We start from the raw sequence: 24,258 nt of genomic DNA, 5'->3' as shown, positions 1-24,258 counted from the left end.
ACACACACACATATATATATATATATATATATATATATATATATATATATATATATATATATATATACATATATACATATATACATATATACATATATAGACACACACACATATTTATATATATATATATATATATATATATATATATATATATATATATATATATATATATATATATATATATATATATATATATACATATAATATTTTCGATTAGCCAGTTAAATATTAGAACCCGGGTTGCCTTTGTGGAAAATAGCGCATTTCATTCATTCATTTTTTCATTCAAAAAGGCTCTTGAATCAAGTGTCTGTGACTGAAATGCTACCTCTGGTGGACAGTAACAGACTACGAAATGAGATGCAGATTCAGAGTTCCACATGAGGTGGTTATTAATTAGCAAATAATATAAATATTACGAACATAAACATTAGGTTAGCAGGTTACACTGTAACCCCGTATCCTAACAACATGCTACGTGACTAGATTTGCAGTGATAAGCGATTTGGCTTTTTGCCCCAGATGAATCAAGAATATTAACTCACTCTAGCGAAATGGTAAGGTTTATAATCTAATTAATACATATTAAACCTCTTTAACATTATTAAATGTACATGCTCAATAAATCACTGTGTTGGTTTTGAGTCACAGTTCTAAAGTTTAATTTCAAACGGTTTATTTTATTTTCAACATATAAGGTGAACTATCTGCTGCTGTTTTTAGTAGCATGGCAATACATGTCATGTCATTTGTCAAAATGGCATTCAAACTCACATCATTCGCTTTAACAGTCAATAAAGCACATAAGGTGTACCTGAGGTGATCATTGTCATAATTTTCTGTTGTTCAGCTGCAAGAAATAGAAGCCTAATCATTTTATCATGTTTTTATCGTTAATTATTGCTTTTTTTATTATTTCCTTTTTTCATATTGTTATAATCTTATGTCTGTGCGGATTCAAACAACACTTGTTTTCAAGAGTAAGAGATAAGAGAATGTCTCCATTTCAAGCTCTGTATTGTCTCTGGACAATGTTGTGAAGCAATGATTTTTTATTGCTGTTGCTTGTGGAATAATAACACTTGTTAGATTTATCTTGGTCATATGAAGTCTGAGCATTGAATCATATGCAACTAAGATTATTCAATAAACTCTGCTCTCTCTTTATCATCATTCTCTGGCTTTCTCAGTCAACTCCTATATTGATAGGATATTGTTAAATCAGTTGAATACTGCACTGTAAAAAATGTTTGTGAAAATAACTGTGAAATTCTGTAAAATTGTGACATCTAAATTTTGTAAATAGAAAAACAATGAAACAGTGTTAAATTTACAGTATGGTTTTGTAAAAAATAAAAATACAGTTGTAAAACGTTGAACCAAATTAAACTGTTAATTGTACTGTAAGAATGTGTATCAATAACAATGTTTATTTGTAAAATTTACTGATCACTGTTATTTGAATAGTGCAAACATGTAATACTGAAAGCTGCTGTAAAAATTACAAATTGATACTAAACAAACTAAAATCATCCTATTACAGATTAAAAAAAGCATGTGTACACAAGTATAACAATCACAAAATAACCAAATCATGTTTTCCTTACATATATCATTACATATTTACAAGTTTTAAATGATGGGTTTTAAAGGCAATGTGTCTGTTCAGAATTGTCCTAATAGTATATAAGCTATTTTAATATTAGGCTTTATTGATAATTATCATATTTAATGTTGGCCTATGGAAAGATAATGGTTATTTGTCCCTAAGGGTCCTTTATTTTTGAACACTATGTAAAATGTAATTGTTAATCCACTGTATTTAACAACATATATATATATATATATATATATATATATATATATATATATATATATATATATATATATATATATATATAATTTTTTAATTATTTTTTTTAAACAATAATTTAATTAATAAAATATAAATGTCTTGTTGTTATTTAAAATGTGACAGCGATGTGTTTATAGTTCAAATGTATGCTTTTGTGTAAATTAACGTCTGCGTTTGAATTTCAAACTCTGTTCTGCCTTGTCCAATGACTAATCGGCTATCTGATTCTTGCGGGAGCAGCCATTTTACAGACGTTTATAGTGAGTGCGCGCGCTCCATCTGTCCGGCCCGCGAATGAAGCTGTGGATGACGTCTGCCAACATTTCTAACTACTGAGGCACTGTGGTAAGTTTAGTGAAAAGTTCGTTTACTTTGTACTTTAAACGCTTTATCATACAAGCACCTGCAAAAAGGGAGAGGATATTATTTGGGGTGTTGCACGGTCGTCGAAATAATAATGAGTGGCACAATGCAAAGGTAACTCGGCTCCTTGTCTTATCGTCTAACTAACGTAAAGCTGAAAAAAAACATTTTTTGTTCGAAGTCTAAAGATGATTAACCACGTGTAATTTTTGCAACAAAACCTTCGAGACACTGAGAGGCTATGTGTTGCATTGTAAAGTTCATAGAAACGAACTCCTATTGATTTTTCAAATATGTTAGTGCTGGCTGTAAGCGAACATTTTGCTCTTACGCTGCATTTAAAGCACATTTCACAATGAGTCTGCATCAACCGTTAGTGCTAAAGCAGTTGCAGATTTTAAATTTCTAAATTTCGTTGTGTGACCTCACGTTTAACACGGCTGAAGATTTAATGCCACTTAAAAGAGCATATAGCAGAAGGCCGACCTGTGGCTTTTCCAGTAACGGGTTGCAAAAATACTTTTACAATTAAATCGTCTTTCACATCTCACATGTCCAGGAAGCATAGAGCTGCCTCAAATAATACTGTAAGTGACATTTACAGGAAAACTGTTTCTCAGTCGTCCACTGTCATGAATGTGTTGTTTCAAATGATGTAACAACACCTGAAACTACTGAATTATACTGAATAGAGCTGTTTGTGGATTTAAAAGATTTGGAGGAAAATGGAATAGCTGTAGGTGGTAACGTAGTTAAAGGTGCACTGTATTGTATTGCTGGTGGTGATAATTTGCGTTCACATGCCATTGGTGGGTTTACTGAAAATTTCAGTATTGTGCTCAGTATTTTTGCAGGTATTGTGAAATAACAAGAAATGAATTTCAGAGTGATAACCCAAATGTTTGTGGTCCACAGCGCACCCGTGAAACTTATGATTCTGCTGTTCATGATTTACGATCTTAAGACAGTCAAGACATCAAAGAAATAAAGGTAAACTCTGTTTTCTGTTGCATGTCAAAGACAGTTACACTTTTTACCCAAGTCTTTACAGTGAATCAATTAAACATACAGTGAGAGAATTTAACTTTTCAGACTTTAATACTACTGTGTCCACAGAAATAATCTATAAAGGAATGTCATACAAAAAGGGACATTTTCTTGTGTCTAAAAGTGATGAGTTCAACTTCTCATCATTTTAATCCAAAATGACGAAGCTGTGTTTTTTGTAATGGGAATACAAAAAGCTGAATATCATTTTGAATACCATCTGTATTCTGACTAAACAGAGTACCAGGCTACAGTGTCTTAGCATAAATGACTTGGTTGATTTTTATTTAACATTATAAATTGTTAATGGGTACCAAGTCATTACGCTGAAACACAGCGTGCTGTCGAAGTAAAGAGATCTTGTCCACAGAAGTGAAAAAAATATACTAAAAATCATCATGTATGCTTAGATAAAATAACATGTAGTTTAAAGAGATAGTTTTTCCAAAAATAAAAAATGTTGATATCATTTACTTACCCTTGACTTTTTTTTTCAATCCTGTTTGGGATTTGTTTATTTTTTTTCTCAAGATGATAATTTAACTGTTGACTTCTATAGTATTTTTTCCTACTATGGAAGTCTATGGTTACAAGTTTCCAACATTCTTTTAAATGTTGTCTCAAAAAAACTCAAACTGGTATAAAATATGTCAAGGATAAATAAATTATAGATTTTAAATTAAAAAATGTTGTGATCTATCCTTTTGAAAATAGTAAGATTTTTGTTTTATTTGCAATTGGATGAACAGAAATAAACTCTTAATAAATTTAATAACTACATGTTTAATCACTACTTGATTGATTTCAGTAATGACTGACTTGGAGACAACATTTCTACGTACTGCCATCACTGAGGTCTTGCCTAACCTTCCAGAGGCAACAAAAGACATTTTAGAGGAGACATTGCAATCCATTGGAGTGGAGACATATGATGATTTTAAGTTTATTGAGGAATCTGATTTGCTAACGGCATTAAGGCCAATCCAAGCTCGAAAAGTCCTTGCTGCTTGGAAGTTAAGATGTAAGTCATGTGTTGCAGAACAGAATACTCCAAGACAAGTTCACAAAGTTACATGTGTAAAAAGGTCTTGAAAAGAAAATGTAAATAAAATAAAAAAAACTTTGTGTTAATGACTATTGTTTGTGTATGACCTTTTGCAGGCCAGACACCAGAAACAAGCAGCTCACCACAACCTTCCACAGCCTTGCATAGTTCACCTGCAAGTTCTCAATCATCCTCCACCAGTATCTCCCAAAGCCCAGATGTAGACTGGGTGGATACGTTTCTGATACCATGGGATAAATTTCCTCAGGAACTAATGCAATTTTTGGAGAGAGGAAAACGACCAAGTCCACGAATGAGAAGAGAGATGGTCCGGATTGTGGTAAACGAGATGATGCGAAAATGTTCATGCCCAAATAAAAGGAATTCTACTGAAGTTGCCAAAAAGATGGTAGCAAAGTATCCAGAGTCTCTCCTGGATGTAATAGAGGGGGATGTGGTTGGGCCAGGGTACCATTCTTTAGTGAAGCAATTGCAGTATAGGATTGAAAATGTGAAGCGATCTACAACACCCAAAATAAGAAAACGAAGACATCAGACTGATGACTCTGACACGGATGAAATTCCTCCAGAAAAGAGGGCAGCAATTCAGGATACATATGGATGCATTAACTGGCATGTAAAATTCCTGCCACTGGGAGAGACCTCTGAAAGCCAGGAGGAAAAGAAAGAGAAAATGAAGATAATGTCTCGTCAAACTGATGCAGATGCAGAAGAAGTCAGACATCTAATGAAATTGACTTTCTACACACAACGTAACCAAGTAAATCAGGGCAAGAATATAAAATGTCTCCTGGAGGATTGGCCATGGTGGTTTAATGAGCTTGGCATGGCAGTTCACTACAAGGAGCTTACCGGAATTGGTCTTAATGAAACTTTCACCCGGAATCTGGACTTGAAGGGGAAACGACTCCTAAACTACTTCAGTACAGTTGGTGTGAACAAAAACAAAAAGTTCCTGCAGGACTTAACAAAGTTTAAAGTGATGAGGGGAGAGCTAAGTGGTTGCTCTGAAGATGTGAAAGAGATGTTGATGCTTTTGCTTTCCTACTTCAATGAGAAGGAAGATGCTATGTTCTGTCATGTGGAGGACACATGCCTCGCAGAAGAGGTAGAGATGGACAAAGTTAATTTGACCCCAACACTTGTTGTGTGTGGTAAGTTTATTTGTTTGTTTCTTTGCTATAATTTTTTTTTTAATGCTTGACTATGGAGCTAAAATATGACAAAAAATCTGCATTTTTTTGTTTGAATTATTGACAATTGTAATTTAATAAATCAGAATTTTTATATGCCGTTAAATTTTGAATTTGAATTAATTTTTTGAATTTGAATTTCTTAACTTGAATATTGAACATCTAAAATTTAAGACAACTGTAATTTTCAAGGCAGAAATTTTTTATAGACGTATTTTCATAGACTGCAGATATCCAGTTTATAAAAGTACAGTATCAAGTTTTCAGGATAAATAAATTCAGAACATCAAACTCAGTAATATAAAACTCAAAACCAGAATTTTAGATTGTGAAATTCAGATTCAGCAGAAATAAGGTCAGGGGTCATCGACAGGAAAGAGTAGACGATCACCAAAAAGTTAAAGCTCATTTACAGAGCTGCGTGAGTTTACAGCCTGGTGTATGTGAGGCTCAGGAGGACACAATTCTTCTGCAAACTGACTATCAGGGTCAGCTATTTTCACTAGTTTGTGTAATAAATATATACATGCTTCAGTGAACCAAATTCATATACTTAATTCAATTACATCTCGTTGTTTAATAAATTTTATTTTTTCATTTTTGCCTGCATTTTCAAACTCCCTGCGTTTTACAGCTGTGGTAAATGACATATTTGCATGCACATGCTTTTTACTATATAGTATATAGTATAGTATTTTAAGGAAGATTTTAATGTTTGGCCAAAGTCTATCATCAACACTGAAATGCTGCCTCTTTTAAAAATCATCTATTCACATCCAAGATGTCATATTTATCCTTACATTTATATTTATTTAAATTATCAGATTTTCCATATATTTAAAAATATCGCATTATTTTTGGCTAAAATACATTGAAACCAAAATGTCCAACAGGTGGCACCAAACCTCTATCTTTGTCACTGAATTGTTCATTCAGAGGTGTTCGATTCGGCTTATTTATAAATGAATTAAGTGACTCATTGTGAATTACTTGCTCAGAGATTTTTGTTAGCCTCATTTGTTAAGTGCTTAAAACTTTTTGTTCAAATGGTAACATGAGGTGTTAATAAGTCTATATTGTTGTGAAAAGTGTACAGTGAAAGCCACTTGATGAGTTTTCAACGTTTTTTTTATGTAACCCGAAACTGAAAGCATCCTTCCCCATACTTAAAGCTAAAATACATGAGTTTAATTTTACATTAGGCTATATGTCGACAAATAACATTTATTTTGACCTATTTCCAGACCCCCCAAACCCCCACCCTCGTGGTGAATGATTCCTAGTTTGACTTTTCAGTGATCGTCTACTCTTCCGTTGATGACCCCTCACCTACTTTCTGCTGAATCTGAATTTCACAATCTGAATTTCTGGTTTAAAATTTTATAATATTGAATATGATATTTGGAATTTCTTTATCCTGACTTGAAACTACTTTCACAAACTGGATACCTGCAGTCTATGAAAATACGTCTATAAAAAAATTCAGTTGTCTTAAATTTCAGATGTTCAATATTCAAGTTAAGAAATTCAAATTCAATTTTTTTTTTTACGGCATATAAAAATTTAGATTTATTAAATTACAATAGCAAATAATTTAAATGAACACAATTCAAATTCAGATTGTTTTCGTATATTATTAGCTTCATACTTTACAATAACAATAAATTTGTTACCATTAGTAATCATGAACGTACAACAGTACTTATATGGCATTTATTATTTGTTGTTACTCACATTATTATGTATTTCAAGATCAAAGAATGTCATGATAACGTTTAATAGACCGTTCAGCATTGTTCAAGTATTGTTAATTGTACATTCATTTGAAATATTTGTAACAAATAAATCTTGTAAAGGTTTTTTTAATTTGTTTGTATTTTTTACTTTTATGGTATTATAATTAAATACCAAATTTAACTTTTATTTAACTTTTTTCTAAGGCCAATCCTGCTTTTCATCGAAGCGTTTCATGCTGTGTGTGGATCGAACTGTTGTACATGACAACATCCCCTCCTTCATTTCCGCCCTGTGCATGATGTTTGGGAGCTATTATTGCTTCAACATCCATTACCCATCAGAGCTGGCATCAACCTTGGAGTTTTTGCAGAGGTATGTGTTTTTGTACAGGCTTTATACAACATTGAAGTGACCTAAATTGCTAATGCAAGGTTTTCTTTTTCCTGGTTTATATGTACAGGTTGACAAATTTCTATTATATTAATTATAATTAAAATTATAATTTCAATTAAAAAGGTATTTTTCCCAAAAAAAGAAGATTTTCCCAAAAACATAAGATTTTTTTATCATTAATACAATTCATTTTTTTCTCTTTTTTGCTCAGGTGTTTCTTCTCTATCAACCCAGAGAAAGGCACTAAAGTGGAGAAGACAAACACAGCCCGTCTTCATGTGAACCCAAGAGTTCTTACCTTGATTCAGGAACTTTCCGATCATGAATGGCGTGATGTCTAAATACGGACTGAAGTCAGTCAGGTTTGGACATACAGTGAATGCCAGTTTCTCAGGTTTGTTTGATCTGCCATGCTTAATGTATGTGTTATTACACAACTGTTAGAGTTTTTATTGCTCTAGTGTTTTCTGAATTAAGTTATTCCTGAATTGTTGGTTTGTATTGAATATTTGTTTATAAAACAATTGTTAAATGTTCTTAACCCGATTTAAGAGAAAAGTTGGTAGCACTTTATAATAACTACACACTATGAACCATTTATTAAGCATTAATAAATATAATGGATTAATTTACTGTTGAGCATTAACTCTACATTAATAAACATTAGTAGACAGTTTATAATAATGGCTAAAAATGTTGTATTCTTGACTTAAAAGCATGTGTAATGTGCTTAATAACTGTATTTTCATACTTTGTTCATGATTCATTTTTCATGACTAAATTGAGTATCGCATTATTTACAAAGCAGTTATTTAAGAGTAGTTGGTGGTTTTTTAAGATCATTCAGAATGCGTAAGTTAATGATTAATTAACTATTTAAATAAACATTTATAAATATTATTATTCAGGCATATACTAATAGTTAATTTGTATGTTAATAAATGCTTTATTAACTCAACTTCATGCAGTTTTGTGACCTAATCTAAAGTGAGGACTATTTATGCTTTATAAATCCCTTATAAATGACAAGGCTCAGTTAAATTCTAAACAGGATTTTTTTTTATTAATTTGAAGAAACACAAATGAAACTGTATCAAATGAAAATAAATCTTTGCAATCTTGTGTAAAATAAAATTACTGTAGAGTTTAAACATTGCTACATAACATTGAAATGTTGCATCCTATTATATTGTTAAATTATATTGTTTTTTAATCCAATTTTATGTTAAATTTTGACACTCCTGTTATTCGGCAATGTTTAAACTTTACAGTAATTAAATTTTTAAAATAAGATTGCAAGGATGTGTAGTTCATTTGATAATGAGCCTTTAATTATCATTTATAAGGGATTTATAAGCATAAATAGTCCTCACTTTAGGTTAGGTTACAAAACTGCATTAAGTTGAGTCAGTAAAGCATTTATTAACATACATAGTAACCATTACTACATGCCTGAATAATACAATATATAAATATTGATTTCAATAGTTTATTAATTATTTACTAACTCATTCTCAATGATCTTAAATATCACCAATTACTCATACAAATGGTTTGTAAATAATGCAATACTTAATTTAGTCATGAAAAATCAATCACCCACACATGATGAAAATACAGTTATTAAGCACATATTAGTGTGCTTATAAGTCAAGAAAACAGTATTTGTAGCCGTATATATATATAAACTGCTTCCTAACGTTTATCATTGTAGAGTTAATGCTTAACAGTTAATGAATTCACTATTTGCTAATGCTTAATAAATGGTTCATAGTGTGTAGTTATTATAAAGTGTTACTAAAAAGTCTTTCATTTTATTGGCATTTCAATTTTAGTTTTACTGGCAATGTCTCCCATCTCTTTGCCTATAACTTTCCTTATTTGTTTTCAAGAAGACAATTATTAAACTGTCACATGCTCTCTAAAAGGTGAATGTATCGTTTGTAAGGAAAGTAATAGAAATTTGTGTTGCAAACTGACAGACAGTGTTGACTTGTTTATGGTTAATAAATACAAATTATAGTTGGATTACTTTGTCTTTGAGTGCAGTTTCTATGATCTATGCATATCTAGAATTTATATCCCTAGGTACTGTGTAACATACAAGTTATCGTTTTCATGCATGGTCAAGGGTAAAGCAAATGATTTACAGTTGCTACTGAAATTAAACTATGTTCATTATACGAAACAACATTGGTCTTCTTAAAATATTATAAATAAACACAATTGACTAAAGTGATGATCTTATGCTGTTAAGTTGTTTACATTTTAAAATGTATTTTCGTTACATAATTATTGTGGCATCCACAGCTGCCAGATTTTTTTTAGATATTAATGTAATTATTAATTTTAATAAATAGTATTAATTAGTAAATATATTGTTTTGTTTTTTCACGTAATTGTTCTTTATGTTCAACAGTTTTAAATTGTAAACAGGTTTACATTTTTATTGTAATTTTTACAAAATTATTCTGGCAACCACAGCTGCCAAAATATTTTTGTAAAAACAACAAGATTTTTTGTTTAAATACTAAAAATTTAAGTATTTCTTACACAAAATTTTTGTAAATTTTACATAATATTAATTTGTTTTTTACATAATTATTTTGTACATATACAGTTTTAAATTGTAAACAGGTTTACATTTTTATTGTAATTTTTACAAAATTATTCTGGCAACCACAGCTGCCAAATATTTTTTGTAAAAATAACAAGATTTTTTTGTTTAAATACTAAAAATGTTATTTATTCTTACACAAAATTTCTGTAAATTTTACAAATTTTTAAATTGTTTTTTACATAATTATTCCGTACACATACAGTTTTAAATTGTAAACTGGTTTACATTTTTATTGTATTTTTTACAAAATTATTCTGGCAACCACAGCTGCCAAATTTTTTTTGTAAAAACAACGGAATTTTTTTTACAGTGTGGTTAACAGTTTTTGGGTATTGAGCAGCTCGATGACTTGTTGTTTGGATACCCAGAGAAACAGACATTTTTGGAGGAGCGAAGAGAATGAGACTGATTCCTACAAAACAACAATGACAGACGAGTCTACGCATTCATCCCATGGACCAGCCTGAACAACCGCCTGTGACCTATTTACACCTACAGTTTCTCCATGGTGGACATCCAGCCTCCTGCGCCTAGACTGCAGCTCTGCATAGGAAGTTTGGGCAGAGGAGAAATGGCTGTGCCCAAATGAGCCTGGTTTCTCTCAAAGTTTTTTATCCTTCACTTTTGTCAATTGGTGATGTTTTGTTCCTCGCCACTGGCTTGCTTGGTTTGAGACTTGTGAAACTGCGCATCGATGGATTTGCTCTTCCATGTTTGGACTTTCAGCAGTAAAATTTAAACCACACTGAACTGAACTAATCTGAACTTAAACTGTGAAAACTGAACTGACACAGTTTCAATTTACTAGAACTTCTATGTTAAGCTTCTTTGACAATTTAAATGGTAAAAGCACTATAGAAATAAACATGAATTGAATTGAATTTTCCGACAGGATCTGGCATTTGGGGCTAGATCTTATTTATCTGGCATAAAGAGTGTGATCTAACATATTCCAACAGTTCTGAAAAATCATTTAACAGATTTATGCCCAGAGATACACTAAAAAAGTTGCTGTCCATGAAATAGACATTTCAATTGTTCATTGCTTTTCTGGTAGATTAAATGCAATACTAATAATCAACTATACTGATTTGATAATTATCTTCTTCTTCTTCTTTGGCCTTAGTCCCATATGGTTGCGGGGTCGGCTCTTTGGAACAAGCCATTTTAGACTTGTTCATATGATTACAAATTTTTTACACTTTTCCTGTCGTCTGGGCCTGTCACCCTCAAACCTCACCTGCAGCATGTCTTTGGACTGTGGGGGAAACCGGAGCACCTAGAGGAAACCCAAGCAAACACGGGAGAACATGCAAACTCCTCAGAGAAATGCCAACTGAGCCGAGGTTCGAACCAGCGACCTTCTTGCTGTGAGGCGACAGCACTACCTACTGTGCCGCTGCTTCGCCCAGATTTGATAAATATGTATGTTTCATAATCATTGTCCAAAGTACACTTGAGACAAAAATCCACTTTTAGATCTAAAATAATTTAAAAGCAAGCTTATTATAAAAAGCCACCAGTATATTCAAGACTTTCCAATTTCTAATTCAGAGACTTAAAATAAACAAATTAATTTGCTATTTTCCTCATGGGGACCAAAAAAAGTGTCCCTATAAATAGTGAAATCCGGGGACCACACACCCACAGACTCACACAAAACAAGCCACAATTGTAAACAATGTTAACCACAGAAACGTACAAATATCTAAACGGTATGTACGGTGCCATCATGCTTGTTTTGCTCTAATTATTTAAGCTCCGCTGAACAGAAAAACACTTCAATGGCTCTGAGGGACCACTATTACATTTCTCCAGTCCATTTGCAAAGTTGCTTTCTTTAGTAAACCTATGCTGCACTGGGTCAGGCTTTGGAAATGAAAAGGGAGACGGACACATCCCTGAGGTACTGTTTACAGCACACACAAAATGCTTAAATAAAATGCTGATTCCCTTGATGAAGAGATTTTGAAATGCATTTACTCACGTTACTGGAATTTGGTTGAGGAAAAACAAAACTTGTGCCATGTAAATTGGAACGGGACTGCCATCTAGTGGTAGTGAGGTGAAATGTCTTACCTGCTCTTTTGACTTGGAGGATGGAGATGATTCATAGTCTTTCTTTGTCTCCAAGATTTTTTTCACAAGTCCACCTATAACCAAATGAAAACCAGTAAGTATTTTTATCACCTATTTTTAAACTAGTGTGTTTTGAAGACTTAATTTGTAACATTGTTTTATGATTAGTGTGTTCATATGTAGCCAGAGGTAATTTTACTCATGTGACCTTGTTTTATTCCTGTCCTTTTTTAGTGTAAATTATATTTACTTACATATTTCTAAATACTAATAATTTATATATATAACTAGAATCTATAATCTAAATTAATATAATTAAGAGGATTTTTAAGTGGAGATCTCTCCTTACCCAAAAGAATAAACTAAAGATGTTGCATCTAATTCCTCAATACCTCCCCACATACAAAAAATGGTAAGAAAAATCACTAACAAAGCAATTTGGAAACACTGCAAATGATGAAACACAAATTGTCTCAATGAAGTTTGGAGTGCATATTTGATGCATAAGAGGTTAAAATACACACCAATAAGTTCATTACTTCTTTACTAAAGAGAAATAGTTCCATAAACTGCTGTTTACTGCAATAAATATATTACAATAAGTTATTAAATATTCAAGTTCATTTTTTTTAAATATCCCAATTTTTTCCAGTCAGGTTTTAATGAACTTGCAATATTGTTGAAAACAGGGAACTTTCAGTTCATTCATTCATTCATTCATTCATTCATTCATTCATTCATTCATTTACTTTTCGGCTTAGTCCCACAGCGGAATGAAACGCCAACTTATCCAGCATTTGTTTTTACGCAGCAGATGCCCTTCCAGCTGCAACCCATCTCTGGGAAACATCCATACACACTCATACACAACGGACAATTTAGCCTACCCAATTCACCTGTACCACATGTTTTTGGACTGTGGAGGAAACCGGAGCACCTAGAGGAAACCCACACGAAACACAGGGAGAACATGCAAAGTCCACACAGAAATGCCAACTGACCCAGCCAGGGCTCGAACCAGCGACCTTCTTGCCGTGAGCCGACAGCACTACATAATGCGCCACTGCGCCGCCAAACTTTCAGTTCTGATATGCAAAATGATTTTAGTTCTTGTATGTCGTCTGCTTGTAAACTCGTAAACAAACAATTGTGATCGGTTCATGACATTAGATTAGCGAGTACTGATTGAGTCATTAAAGGTGATTATCGGCCGATACTGATTTATGGTCAATCGATCGGAGCAATTCTCTATTAAAAAAGTTACTATTATAAATAAGGATGCTCCGACTCGTAAACAAACAATTGTGATCGGCTCATGAGATCGGCCAGATTAGCGAGTACCGATTGAGTCATGAAAGGTGATTATCGGCCGATACCAATCTCTGGCCAATCGATCGGAGCATCCCTAGTATACTCTTTAAAAAAAGTTACTATTATAAATAAGGATGCTCTAACTCGTAAACAAACAATTGTGATCAGTTCCTTAGACCGGCCAGATTAGTGAGTACCCATCGACTCATGAAATGTGATTATCTGCCGATAACAATCTCTGGCCGAACGATCAGAGCATCCCAAGTATACCCTTTTAAAAAAAAGTTACTATAATAAATAGGGATGCTCTGATCGATCGGTACTTGGTATCAGCCGATCACCATGACAAGGAATTGGTACTCGGTATCGGCTGCAAAAATCCTGATCGGAGCATCCCTAGAGTCTACATATAAACTCATAATCCCCAACTATTTTGCACAAAAATATAATGGCAGTTACTCTTTTCATAATCTAAGGCTGCATTCTGCATTCGCTGCAGATCTTGAGGGTCAGTTCCAATTTTTTTGACAACCTGCTTACATCATCTTTTAAAAGAGACTAATATGCGATAGCAAAGAGCTTAGAATGACCAAGAGGCGACACTCAATAGAACGTTCCATTGCAATAGTAGTGCCCAGTAACAGCTCTAGATTTCACCATTTTGGTGTGAAATTGTCAGATTTGATTTCATTCGCTACGGTTTTAATGATGTGCGACTCGCATTGACAGGTGAAAATCCGATCTACCTGTTTACACTGCAGACACGAGGGCAAAGATTCGGTTCATATCGGATAAATTTCCCCATATGAACAAAGTCTGAATCTAAATTAGTGTGAATCGGAATCCATGTGACTTTTTCCTGCTTACACGTACATGGGCCATATCCCATCTGTGCCACATGGGAGGAATAAAATCGAAATTTGAACCATGCAGTGTAAATGCAGCCTATTTTTATTAGTATTACTGTACTTAAAAAAAAAAGCATCTCTCAAAAGCTAAAACTGTGAAATTCTTAATAATAATTTCAAAAATTCCAAATGACACAGAGGTTTGTGTGTGTTTTCTTGTATTCATGACTCACCATGTTTGTCATCGCCTTGCAACTCAAGTGAATTACTCTGTAATGACAAAATAGAGAAATTGTGATTTCATACAGATCTTTATCCAAATACTATACTGTATATGCATCATAGTGCAACTACAATACCTCCACTTCAGGTACATCAGATGGAGGTGGAGCTGCCTCCTCCACCACAAACTGCCCATCTTCATCATCCTCATCTTCAGAGAGCTTCTTGCCATCCAGAATGACGGATGCAGGGGTCTTGCCACTGCCAAGCCTGAGAAAGGTAAATTATTTTTAATAAAGTTCATTACTAACTGATTCCTTCTAATGTGCCATGTGCCAAACATTTTAGACTCAGTAAGAGCATTTTCAGACATGTAGATCATTTGCTTTGTTCTGAAATAGGGATATATTGAATTTTTGGATTAAAATCTATATATTTAATACTATTTTTATAATAAACTTTAAGTAACAGTTTATGCAGGAATCCAGGCTTTGTTGGGAAAGTATTCTTGCAAATCCTGACCTTAAACTGTGATAACAAATGAGCGCATTCACGAATAAAACACTGCTTCTTTTGACGTAAAACATGTCATACTATTATGTGGTTTCTGTGTTAATGTTTGCCTAAATAAACCAAAGGACAAAAACACACTGGGTTCCAAAACAAACTCTCCAAATATAACGCCCTTACTTTTCAGCAAAACATTTCAAAAACAAATTACCACCTCTAATCTTTTAAATAACAGGCATTAGATGATAAATTGAGCTATAGTGCACCATGGATATGTTTTTAGATATTTGTAATGAATCGCAATTCTCTTTGGAATTGATTGTGAACTTAGTTATTACCAGCAGATGGCGCTCTAGACTAGATTTTAACAGCAGAAGGTGCTCTAGGGCAGTGTTTCTCAACCAAATTCCTGGGGGACCACCAGCTCTGCACTTTTTCCATGTCTCCTTAGCCAAACAAACTTGATTCATATCATCAGTTTATTTGCAGAGACTGAAAGACCTGTACAGACAAAGGAGAAATCCAAAACATGTAGTGTTGGTGGTCCTCCAGGAACATGGTTTAGAAACACTGCTCTAGGCCAGTATTTAACAGCAGATGCTGCTCTAGGGTAGTATTTAACAGCAGATGCTGCTCTAGGGTAGTATTTAACAGCAGATGCTGTTCTAGGATAGTATTTAACATCAGATGCTGCTCTAGGCTAGTTTTCAACAGCTAGCTTTTAACAGCAGATTTGCAAAAAATGTTCTTGTTTTTTCCAAGTCAGCTTACTGTCAGCTTTTATAAGGTATAATTAAATCTAATATAAATCACTGTGCTTTTCCAGAGTTTGGTGCTAGGACTAAAGTTCCTTTAAATTACAAGCAGCAAAGATGATTCACGCTCAATTATTAACGTTAATATATTAAATAATACAACAGGAGAAAACAAATTCAAAATGTTTCAGCTATCAGCCTTCATCAGTGTAATGATTCATTATCTCTTAACATATTATCAAGCTTGTATACTCAGCCATTTCAGGTGTTCACAATCGGTTGAGTCACAGATCTTATTTTAGTCCCATTGGGTTCAAATCTTAAGAATTAGGTTGAATTAGTTATACTAAGTTATACATCAGGAAGAAAAGGCAGTGTCAATATACCTACCGTCCCTAATCAATCAAATCAAATCAAAATCAAATCAAGTCACTTTTATTGTCACGTCATCAGCAGCACGTGTGCTATGATGAGTGAAAAGCTTAGCTGCTGGCTCAGTGCAAATACAACGACAGTGCAAAATACAGACAGTGCAAATAAAATGACAATGTGAAATTGACAGCGATTAGTACAATGAATAGGTGTCCACCTGCGCCTAGTACACACTATAAAAATTAAAGCGATTGAGCATTTGCATTTGCTAGTCCTAAACTTTGGAACACTTTTGGCCACTTAGCAGTTTGCTAAACCATATGAGGCAGAGCTTTTTCTTGCTTTGTGCCTGAATTACGGAATGGATTACCCACAAATATCAGTATTGCCTTTTCTTTGGACTGTTCTAGGAAGCTTCTTAAGACACATCTTTTCAGCAAAGCATTTAATTTGTGATTATCATTGTCACTTTTATGCAACTTGTAACATTTTGGTTATGTATTGTTCTTCATTGCTTTATTATTGTGGTTTGACTTCTGGCTTCATACTGGGATTTTATGCAAGCTTGTAATTCTTTGCATTTTTATTTGCTATTATATATCTTTTAGCACGTTGAATTCAAGAAAAGCGCGTCATCAATAAAATGTATTGTTATTATTATAATTTGGTCAACTTAGGTTGTTTTTAAATGTGCATTATAAATAAATATTTTATTGTATTGCATTGTAAAAATAAATAAATAAATAAATCTTAAAACAATATACATTCATAATAAGTTGTAATGAATCAGAAAGATATTATACCAGTGTAAAAAGTGCTGGGTTTCACATTATTCCTTCATGTTGTCCTGAAACAAATCTACTAAGTTTAACTTAATCAATTTTACTAATTTAAGTAGACTGAACATAAAACAATTAAGTTGTCCCAAAAAAGCTAAATTGTTTAGTTTCAACTCATTTTAAATAAGTAGTTTGAACAAACAGGATGTCATTCTTTGTTTATTTTCATATTTTAGTCCACCAAATAAATAAATAAATATAAAAACATTAATAACACAATAAAATAAACAAATAAAAAGAAAATCTAATCCAAATTAGTTAAAATGCCTCAGACAGATTTTCTACTATGTTGTGCATCTGGTGTTGTAAAAAATATCTGTCTGCTACCTTAAAACTAGTTTATAAGTTGTTATAAGGTGTTCATTTAATTTTTGTCTTCCTGACGTACATTTTTTTCTTTCTAAAGCCTGGTTTATACTTCTGCGTCGAGTGAGTGGTGTGACTCACGGCGAATGCCATTCACATAGCTGTGGATTTATACTTTTACATCCAAAATGCTAGCTGGCAGTACGTTTTTATATTCCTCAGTGTTGAGTTTCTTCCTGGGTGTTTTGTTTTTTCTGAACGCTACCTTAAAGTACAAGTAGCTCAAACTCGCTCATTCAGAGGTAGGAACCGGCTGACATGCAACAACTTTAAACATAAACAAAACAAAAGTTTTCATCTGGAGCTCCTTCATGAGACTCCACACTTGTAAACAATCCCTCCATTGGGCTCACGGCTCTCAATACCACCCAAGCTCGTCACCACTACCAAGTTGTTGCGACGTGTAGTTACATTTTTTGAGAGGTGCACATCAGCATCGACGAGGGCTTTGTGACCACATGCGTGAGCTTGACGCAGAAGTATAAGCCTTAATATTAGCATTAATTCTTAAGCTATAATTTATTCAAGAATGTCACTTCAAAACAATAATGCGCAGATAATACATAAATTATAGAAAGCCCTGCCTCCTATTCAATTTTCCATTTTAGTATATCAACATACTGAAACAAAAGTCTCAGCAACTTCCAGTTCACGCAGATTTTAATATAAAGTGAGAAACTTAGTGCCATTTCTCACCTCTCAGCTGGAGTGGCATCAGTGTAGCTCTCTTGTCTCTTCACACGAGGAGCTGCTGGTCGAGCACTGCTTGGCCGTGGTAATCTTCTACTGACATAAACAAACAAAAGAAGAATAAACACATTCACACCGCAAATACACAAGCACTTTCTGTAAAGCATGCATGAGAGTTTTTAATGCGTGGAGAGTTGAAATGAATGGCAAGTTCCTATATGGCTGAATGCTAACAAAAACAGTCCTGAGAAGGAGAGTAATGATCTGGATGAGAGTGCGGTATCTTGTGGTTTGATCTTGCGGTGCAGTAAAAGCGAGGGATTTGCATCAGTGACTTCCATTGCCAGACAATCTCTCATGGGAACATACATGATACACTCCATCCACCCACAAATACCTCAGCACATTATCACACCCGACTTTTCTGTTGTTGTTGGATGGAAACTTCCATTTCTTATTTTTAAACCAACAAACTTACAGGATCATTAGCACCAATTAAAAAGGGAATAAGAAAGGGAGGGGAAAAAACCTGAGTGTTGTTTGCAGAGTGGCAGAATCTGTAACGTCCCCATTCTCAAGAGGAATTGGTTTCTCTGCTGAAGGAGCTTCTGCTTCTGGAAGAAAAAAATTCAACATATATGTATTTTTAAAACATTTATTTATGTGCTTTCTGCATTTAAAAAAAACTGCAACAATACTACAACAAAAGCTAGAAATGAAACAATACAATAATAATACAGGGGTGACATGGTGGCTCAGTGGTTAGCACTTTCGCCTCACAGCAAGAAGGTCACTGGTTTGAGTCCCAGCTGGATCAGTTGGCATTTCTGTGTGGTTCTTCCCATGTTGGCGTGGCTTTCCTCCGGGTGCTCCGGTTTCCCCCACAGTCCAAAGACATGCGCTTTAGGTTAATTAAATAAACTAAGTTGGCCGTAGTGTATGTGTGGGAATGAGTGTGTGTGGATGCTTCCCAGAACTGGGGTTCAGCTAGAAGGGCATCCGCTGTGAAAAACATATGCTGGATAAGTTGGCGGTTCATTCCGCTGTGGTGACCCCTGATAAATAAAAGGGACTAAACTGAACGGAAAATGAATGAAAAGCAAACAAACAATAATAATATATATAAAATGCAATACATAAAAATACTAACCTATGACAACAACAGATCACAGACGATCAAATGCAGACGAAAGCAAAATATAATTTGGCGGATCAGGTAATGCATAAATAAAAGTAACTATAAAGAAGCATTGTTCTTATATTACTAAAAATAAAGCATTATTTAAAAATGCATTTATTGTCAAATAATGGTTTGGGCACATTATTAAAAACATTATAGATTATGAATAGTGAATATCAATTACACTATCTTTAATTACTATGTTATTAACAGGAGTCATTGGTTATGCTTCCAAAAAAAAATCTATATTTTAATTACTTTTTAACTAAATGGCAAATGAGCAACAATGGTTATATACATGGCAAAATGATCTGTATTTATTTATGTAAAAAAGTATTACAAAAATCTGTATATCTAACAGTTGTAAATACAGTTTATTACATTTATATCAGTTTTATGAATGATAAAAGATAAAAGTATAATAAATACTAATAATTTTAAAAATTGATTTATTAATCTATTTTACGCATGAAAACCACTGTGTAATTTTATTTTTGAAAATATGTTTTACTCACTTAAGAAATTATTACCCAAGTAATAATTCATATTACATAATTAATAAGCCATATTTACTCATTTTTTGTTTTGTGTAATTTTAAAATACAAAAAATATAATATATATATTAAAAAAAAAAATATATATATATATATATATATATATATATATATATATATATATATATATATATATATATATATATATATATATATAAATCATATTATATTAAGTATTTTTATTATAAATTACAAAAACAATTTAACTTTATGAAAATAAATATATAAAGTAGCATTTTAAATGTTTTTTATAACAACATTAAATGCCCAATGCAAATTAAGGCCTAATCTCAATCAGTGTTTCCTCTAGGATTTTTTCCAGCTGTGGCAGCAGGCCTTTTAAACAAATTTACCAACTGCCTATGGCGTTATTCCAATGACAAATGGAGAAATGTTGTGAGCGCATTATTACAAGTTGAGATCGCAATTATGTAATACGAGCATGCGAATCTCTTTGCTTGCGCACTGATTTCCTGCTCGTGCACAAAACTTCTTGCACGCCCTCAAATATACGCCGCTTTAGAGCAGATCTTCATGTGCGCTCTCACAATAAACACTGCAGAAGTGTGATTTAATGCGTTTATGTAACAAGTATGTCTCCAACATTTATTAGATTTGCTAGAAATATTTAGCGGTTTTTATTTCAGCAGTTTTTTTTTAAAGCATGACGGTAAAACACGAACGCGGTTATGAATGTATTAAAACATATGTGTTTGTCATAAAAATTCGTAAAAATGAATTAAAAAAATACTAATTTGTGCATCTCCTGACTTCCGTGTGCAGCTATACTGTCGTGTGGCTGGTGTATTCTAGGAAATTTTCTTACCCCTTCGCTTCGAGTGTGGCCCTGAAAAAATCTCTCTTTCGAGTGTTATCTAGCCCTTTCCCTTAGCCCTACGCCTTCAAGATAAAGAGAATTTGGACACCCCAACTCCTTCACGTGAACCCGCAAAACGAGGGGTAAGGAGAAGGACTAAGGAGTAAAATTAGGATTGGGCCTAAATGCTAATACTATGTAACAAACTTTATGAGGTGAATCCAGTAGTAAATTTTGAAATCTTATAAAAAAAATAAAAAAAAAAACACAAAACAATAAATATGTGAATATAGCAGACAATTTTATCACTATAACATAGGTGTCAAATCCAGTTCCTGGAGGCCCGCAGCTCTGCACAGTCTAGCTTTAACCCTCATTAAACACTGATCAAACTAACTGAGTCCTTCAGGCTTGTTTGAAACCTACAGGTAAGTGTGTTGAAGCAGGGTTGGAACTAAACTGTGCAGAGCTGCAGCCCTCCAGAAACTGGCTTTGACACCTGTGAACTATAATATAATGAAGAAAAAAACTGTATTTAAAAAAACTATTTATAGTAGTAATAATATAGTATTAGTATTAAATATAATAGTATAAAATAATAATAGTAGCAGTAGTTTTAGGGTAAATTATGCAGCCCTACACAGATATTATGACTAGTTTGTCTTCCACTGCTTTTAAAAACATATTAAAGCTACTTGAAGTTGCAACAATTAATTCGTTTTGTGGTCTGGTAAGAGGTGCGGAAGAAAACAACACTTACCTCCTTCACTCTCTGTCTCGTCTGAAAGAAAAATACACAATCCATATCAACATTCAAGATAAACAACATCATCTAATGACGTTTATCTTAAATGTTTTTCATCGTGCTAAAATACACAGTGCATACATTTGAAATAATCCCACAATAATTCCATCCTCACATCAGATTCTATTCAGACGGAGTTTGTGTTTTTAAGCATTCAGACCAGGAACAACTAAACAGATCAAGATGCATTGTATATCAATAATTAACAAAGTCAGTTCAGCTCAGTACCTTGTTCAGTACCTTGACCTCCTGTTTTGGGCTTCCGCCGCTGTCCTTTAGCTGATGAAGGCCTTGGGATCCGGGAAGGACTCTCAGCCTGAAAGGAATGAGGAAAAGCATTCATTTCCAAGTATTACCAACTCCCCTGGAGCACGTTAACTGACATTTCTCAAGAATATGCGAGCCTGCTTTCTTTTCAAACCTTTAAGAAACAAACAATGTTGCAGACAAAAAAATATCACAATAAAGCCAGACAACAAATCAAAACAAAAAATGAAGGTGAAAACGAATTTCCCTTCAAGAAATTACCTGGATTTCAGTGAGATCTGAAGGCTGGATTTAGAGAAATCGCAATAGAAAACCTTAATTCTTTGACATTTACATTTATACAACACTAGCTCTGAACAGCTATGCCACAAGTCAAAAATAAAACCTTTCACTACTCTAAATGAAGAACTCTAAAGCTACCCAAGCTGCAAAACCCTTATAACTACTTATTCAAAGCAGAAATAACACCTAAATGCACATTATCAGCTGTTAGGGTGTATTTTAAGGGTATTTGCTAAAGCAAAGCACTATAGCCATCTAAACAAACCTACAAAAACACACACAATACAATAACGAAAACAAAAAACAGCTAATCATAACTCCAGAAATGTACAACTATGCACAGAAGGCGTACTGTAATATTTTTACACGAACAAAATATCCCAAGGAAGTGATAGATTTTTCCTTTGATCGGTTTGCCACACTAAAACAACTTAGTTTGAGCACTGTTAAAAAAATTTCTTTACAATTTAATTATTGTTTTATCTTGACTTTGGTATTTGCACTTGAGTCCACACCATATAAAAAATTGCTAGTTTAGCATATAAAAGATAGAAGATTCATACATTCATAATTTATGCCAGGTATTTGAATATTTATATTAAAATTTAAATACTTACCTATGAATTTAATTAATGAACTTAAAATTAAAAACTAAAGTTGTGCCAATATTGATGACAGATGTGAAAGCACCACGGGGTCATTTAAATCATATGTTCTTTATGTGCCCTATGTTACAGAATTACTGTATTTATTATTTTACGTTTATGTCTAAGGTGTTGCAGGTAAATATAGATCCATCCCCTGATGTTGCCATTTTTGGGGTTCCAAAGATTTGGTCCAGGTTAATTCTAAACAACTTAATATTTTGGCCTTTACCTCATTATTAGATAGGCATCATATTCTACTTCACTGGAAATCAAAAAAGCCTCCAACTACATCCCAAGAGCTTGTGGAAACCATGCATGTTTTTAAGTTGGAAAAGGTTAGATGCTCTGGAAAAACTAATTTCTTTAAAAAGTGGCAATGTTTTATAACATACTTTACTCTCTTAACATCTTGCCTTACGTTTACTAGATGCACTCTCCTTCCTTTTTAATTTATTTATTTCATAGTAATTTAATTATTGTTTTTTTCACTATTATTATCTTATATTGTTAATTGTGAACATTTACTTTCAACATTGACAATGTATTTGAACATTGCATTGTTAATGTTGAATGTCTGCATTCTGCTGATTGTAATTTTCTATTAATTAATTGATAGAATAGATTTATTATTAATTAATGTAGTTTAATGCATTTTCTAACATAAAAACCGCACAATACATTTATTACAGTACTTGTTCATGTTGGTTAATGAAAACACAGTCTTTCATTGTTAGTTAATGTTAACTCATGGTGTATTAACTACACTTAGAAAAAATCTGTTATTTTACTTTTTTTTTCCCTGGCAGCTGTTAAAATTGCAGAAATTTACCCGTAAAATAACAGACATTAAATTACAGAAATTTCATTAAATTTAAATTTCTGGTAAATTTCTGTAATTTAATGTCTCTTATTTTACAACAAATTTCTGTAATTTACTGCTGTTATTTTAGGGGAAATTTTTGTAATTTAACGTCTCTTATTTTACAATAAATTTCTGTAATTTAAGGGTCCTTATTTTATGTTTTTTTCTGGCAACCCCGCTGCCAGAAAAAAAAAAAAAAAAAAAAAAAGAGTAAAATAACAGATTTTTTTTTTTTTACAGTGTAATGTTAAAAAGCATGATGGATGTTAATAATGCAATAGTAAATATTGAACTCTGATTAAAAAATGCTGTACAAGTATTATTCTTTATAAGTTCATGCTAGTAAAAACGTTAACCAATGAAACCTTATTGTAAAGTGTGACCCAACATTTTAACAACATATCTATTACAATATGCCTGAGAAGCAGAGAAAATGTCACCATGGCAGGTAAAATTCTTAACCAATCGCCCAACGTGGGCGGTAAAAAAAAATCCTGATTGTGAGTCTAGAGAAGACAACCCTCCACCGCCAAGACTGTCAAAGCACAATGCTAAATATGCAAAACAGCTATTATTC

General features: G+C 32.9%; 2 protein-coding genes across 21 annotated transcripts in view; one reads left to right on the top strand and one right to left on the bottom strand.

Annotated features, from left to right (window-relative positions):
• ift54 (intraflagellar transport 54) overlaps positions 1–24,258 on the bottom strand; it is a 62,537-nt gene that overhangs the window by 15,961 nt on the left and 22,318 nt on the right. The window contains exons 8-15 of one of the 20 annotated variants that reach the window (XM_087266236.1): positions 22,152–22,175; positions 21,852–21,939; positions 21,579–21,599; positions 18,796–18,880; positions 18,273–18,362; positions 14,872–15,004; positions 14,746–14,782; positions 12,354–12,427 (exon numbers count right to left, since the gene is read on the bottom strand). In XM_087266236.1, the coding sequence (XP_087122362.1) occupies positions 12,354–12,427; positions 14,746–14,782; positions 14,872–15,004; positions 18,273–18,362; positions 18,796–18,880; positions 21,579–21,599; positions 21,852–21,939; positions 22,152–22,175 (552 nt within the window). 20 annotated transcript variants of the gene reach the window in all.
• Positions 2,082–9,682, top strand: LOC137487228 (uncharacterized). The gene is made up of 7 exons (XM_087268400.1): positions 2,082–2,200; positions 3,134–3,208; positions 4,074–4,286; positions 4,427–5,485; positions 7,465–7,633; positions 7,866–8,408; positions 9,236–9,682. The coding sequence occupies exons 3-6, from the start codon at positions 4,076–4,078 to the stop codon at positions 7,993–7,995; spliced, it is 1,569 nt and encodes a 522-aa protein (XP_087124526.1). The 5' UTR covers positions 2,082–2,200; positions 3,134–3,208; positions 4,074–4,075; the 3' UTR covers positions 7,996–8,408; positions 9,236–9,682.

The sequence above is a fragment of the Danio rerio genome, chromosome 9, assembly GCF_052040795.2.
Source record: "Danio rerio strain M-AB ecotype USA chromosome 9, GRCz13ab, whole genome shotgun sequence".
Taxonomy (NCBI): Eukaryota; Metazoa; Chordata; class Actinopteri; order Cypriniformes; family Danionidae; genus Danio; species Danio rerio.
Note: the sequence above shows the minus strand (reverse complement) of the source record. Positions and strands in the feature narration are given on the sequence as shown.

Coding starts and splice junctions, on each gene's coding strand:
- LOC137487228 (XM_087268400.1), top strand. CDS start 4,076: ATGACTGACTTGGAGACAACATTTCTACGTACTGCCATCACTGAGGTC. Junction 5,486..7,464: donor CCCAACACTTGTTGTGTGTG/GTAAGTTTATTT, acceptor CTTTTTTCTAAG/GCCAATCCTGCTTTTCATCG. Junction 7,634..7,865: donor ACCTTGGAGTTTTTGCAGAG/GTATGTGTTTTT, acceptor TTTTTTGCTCAG/GTGTTTCTTCTCTATCAACC.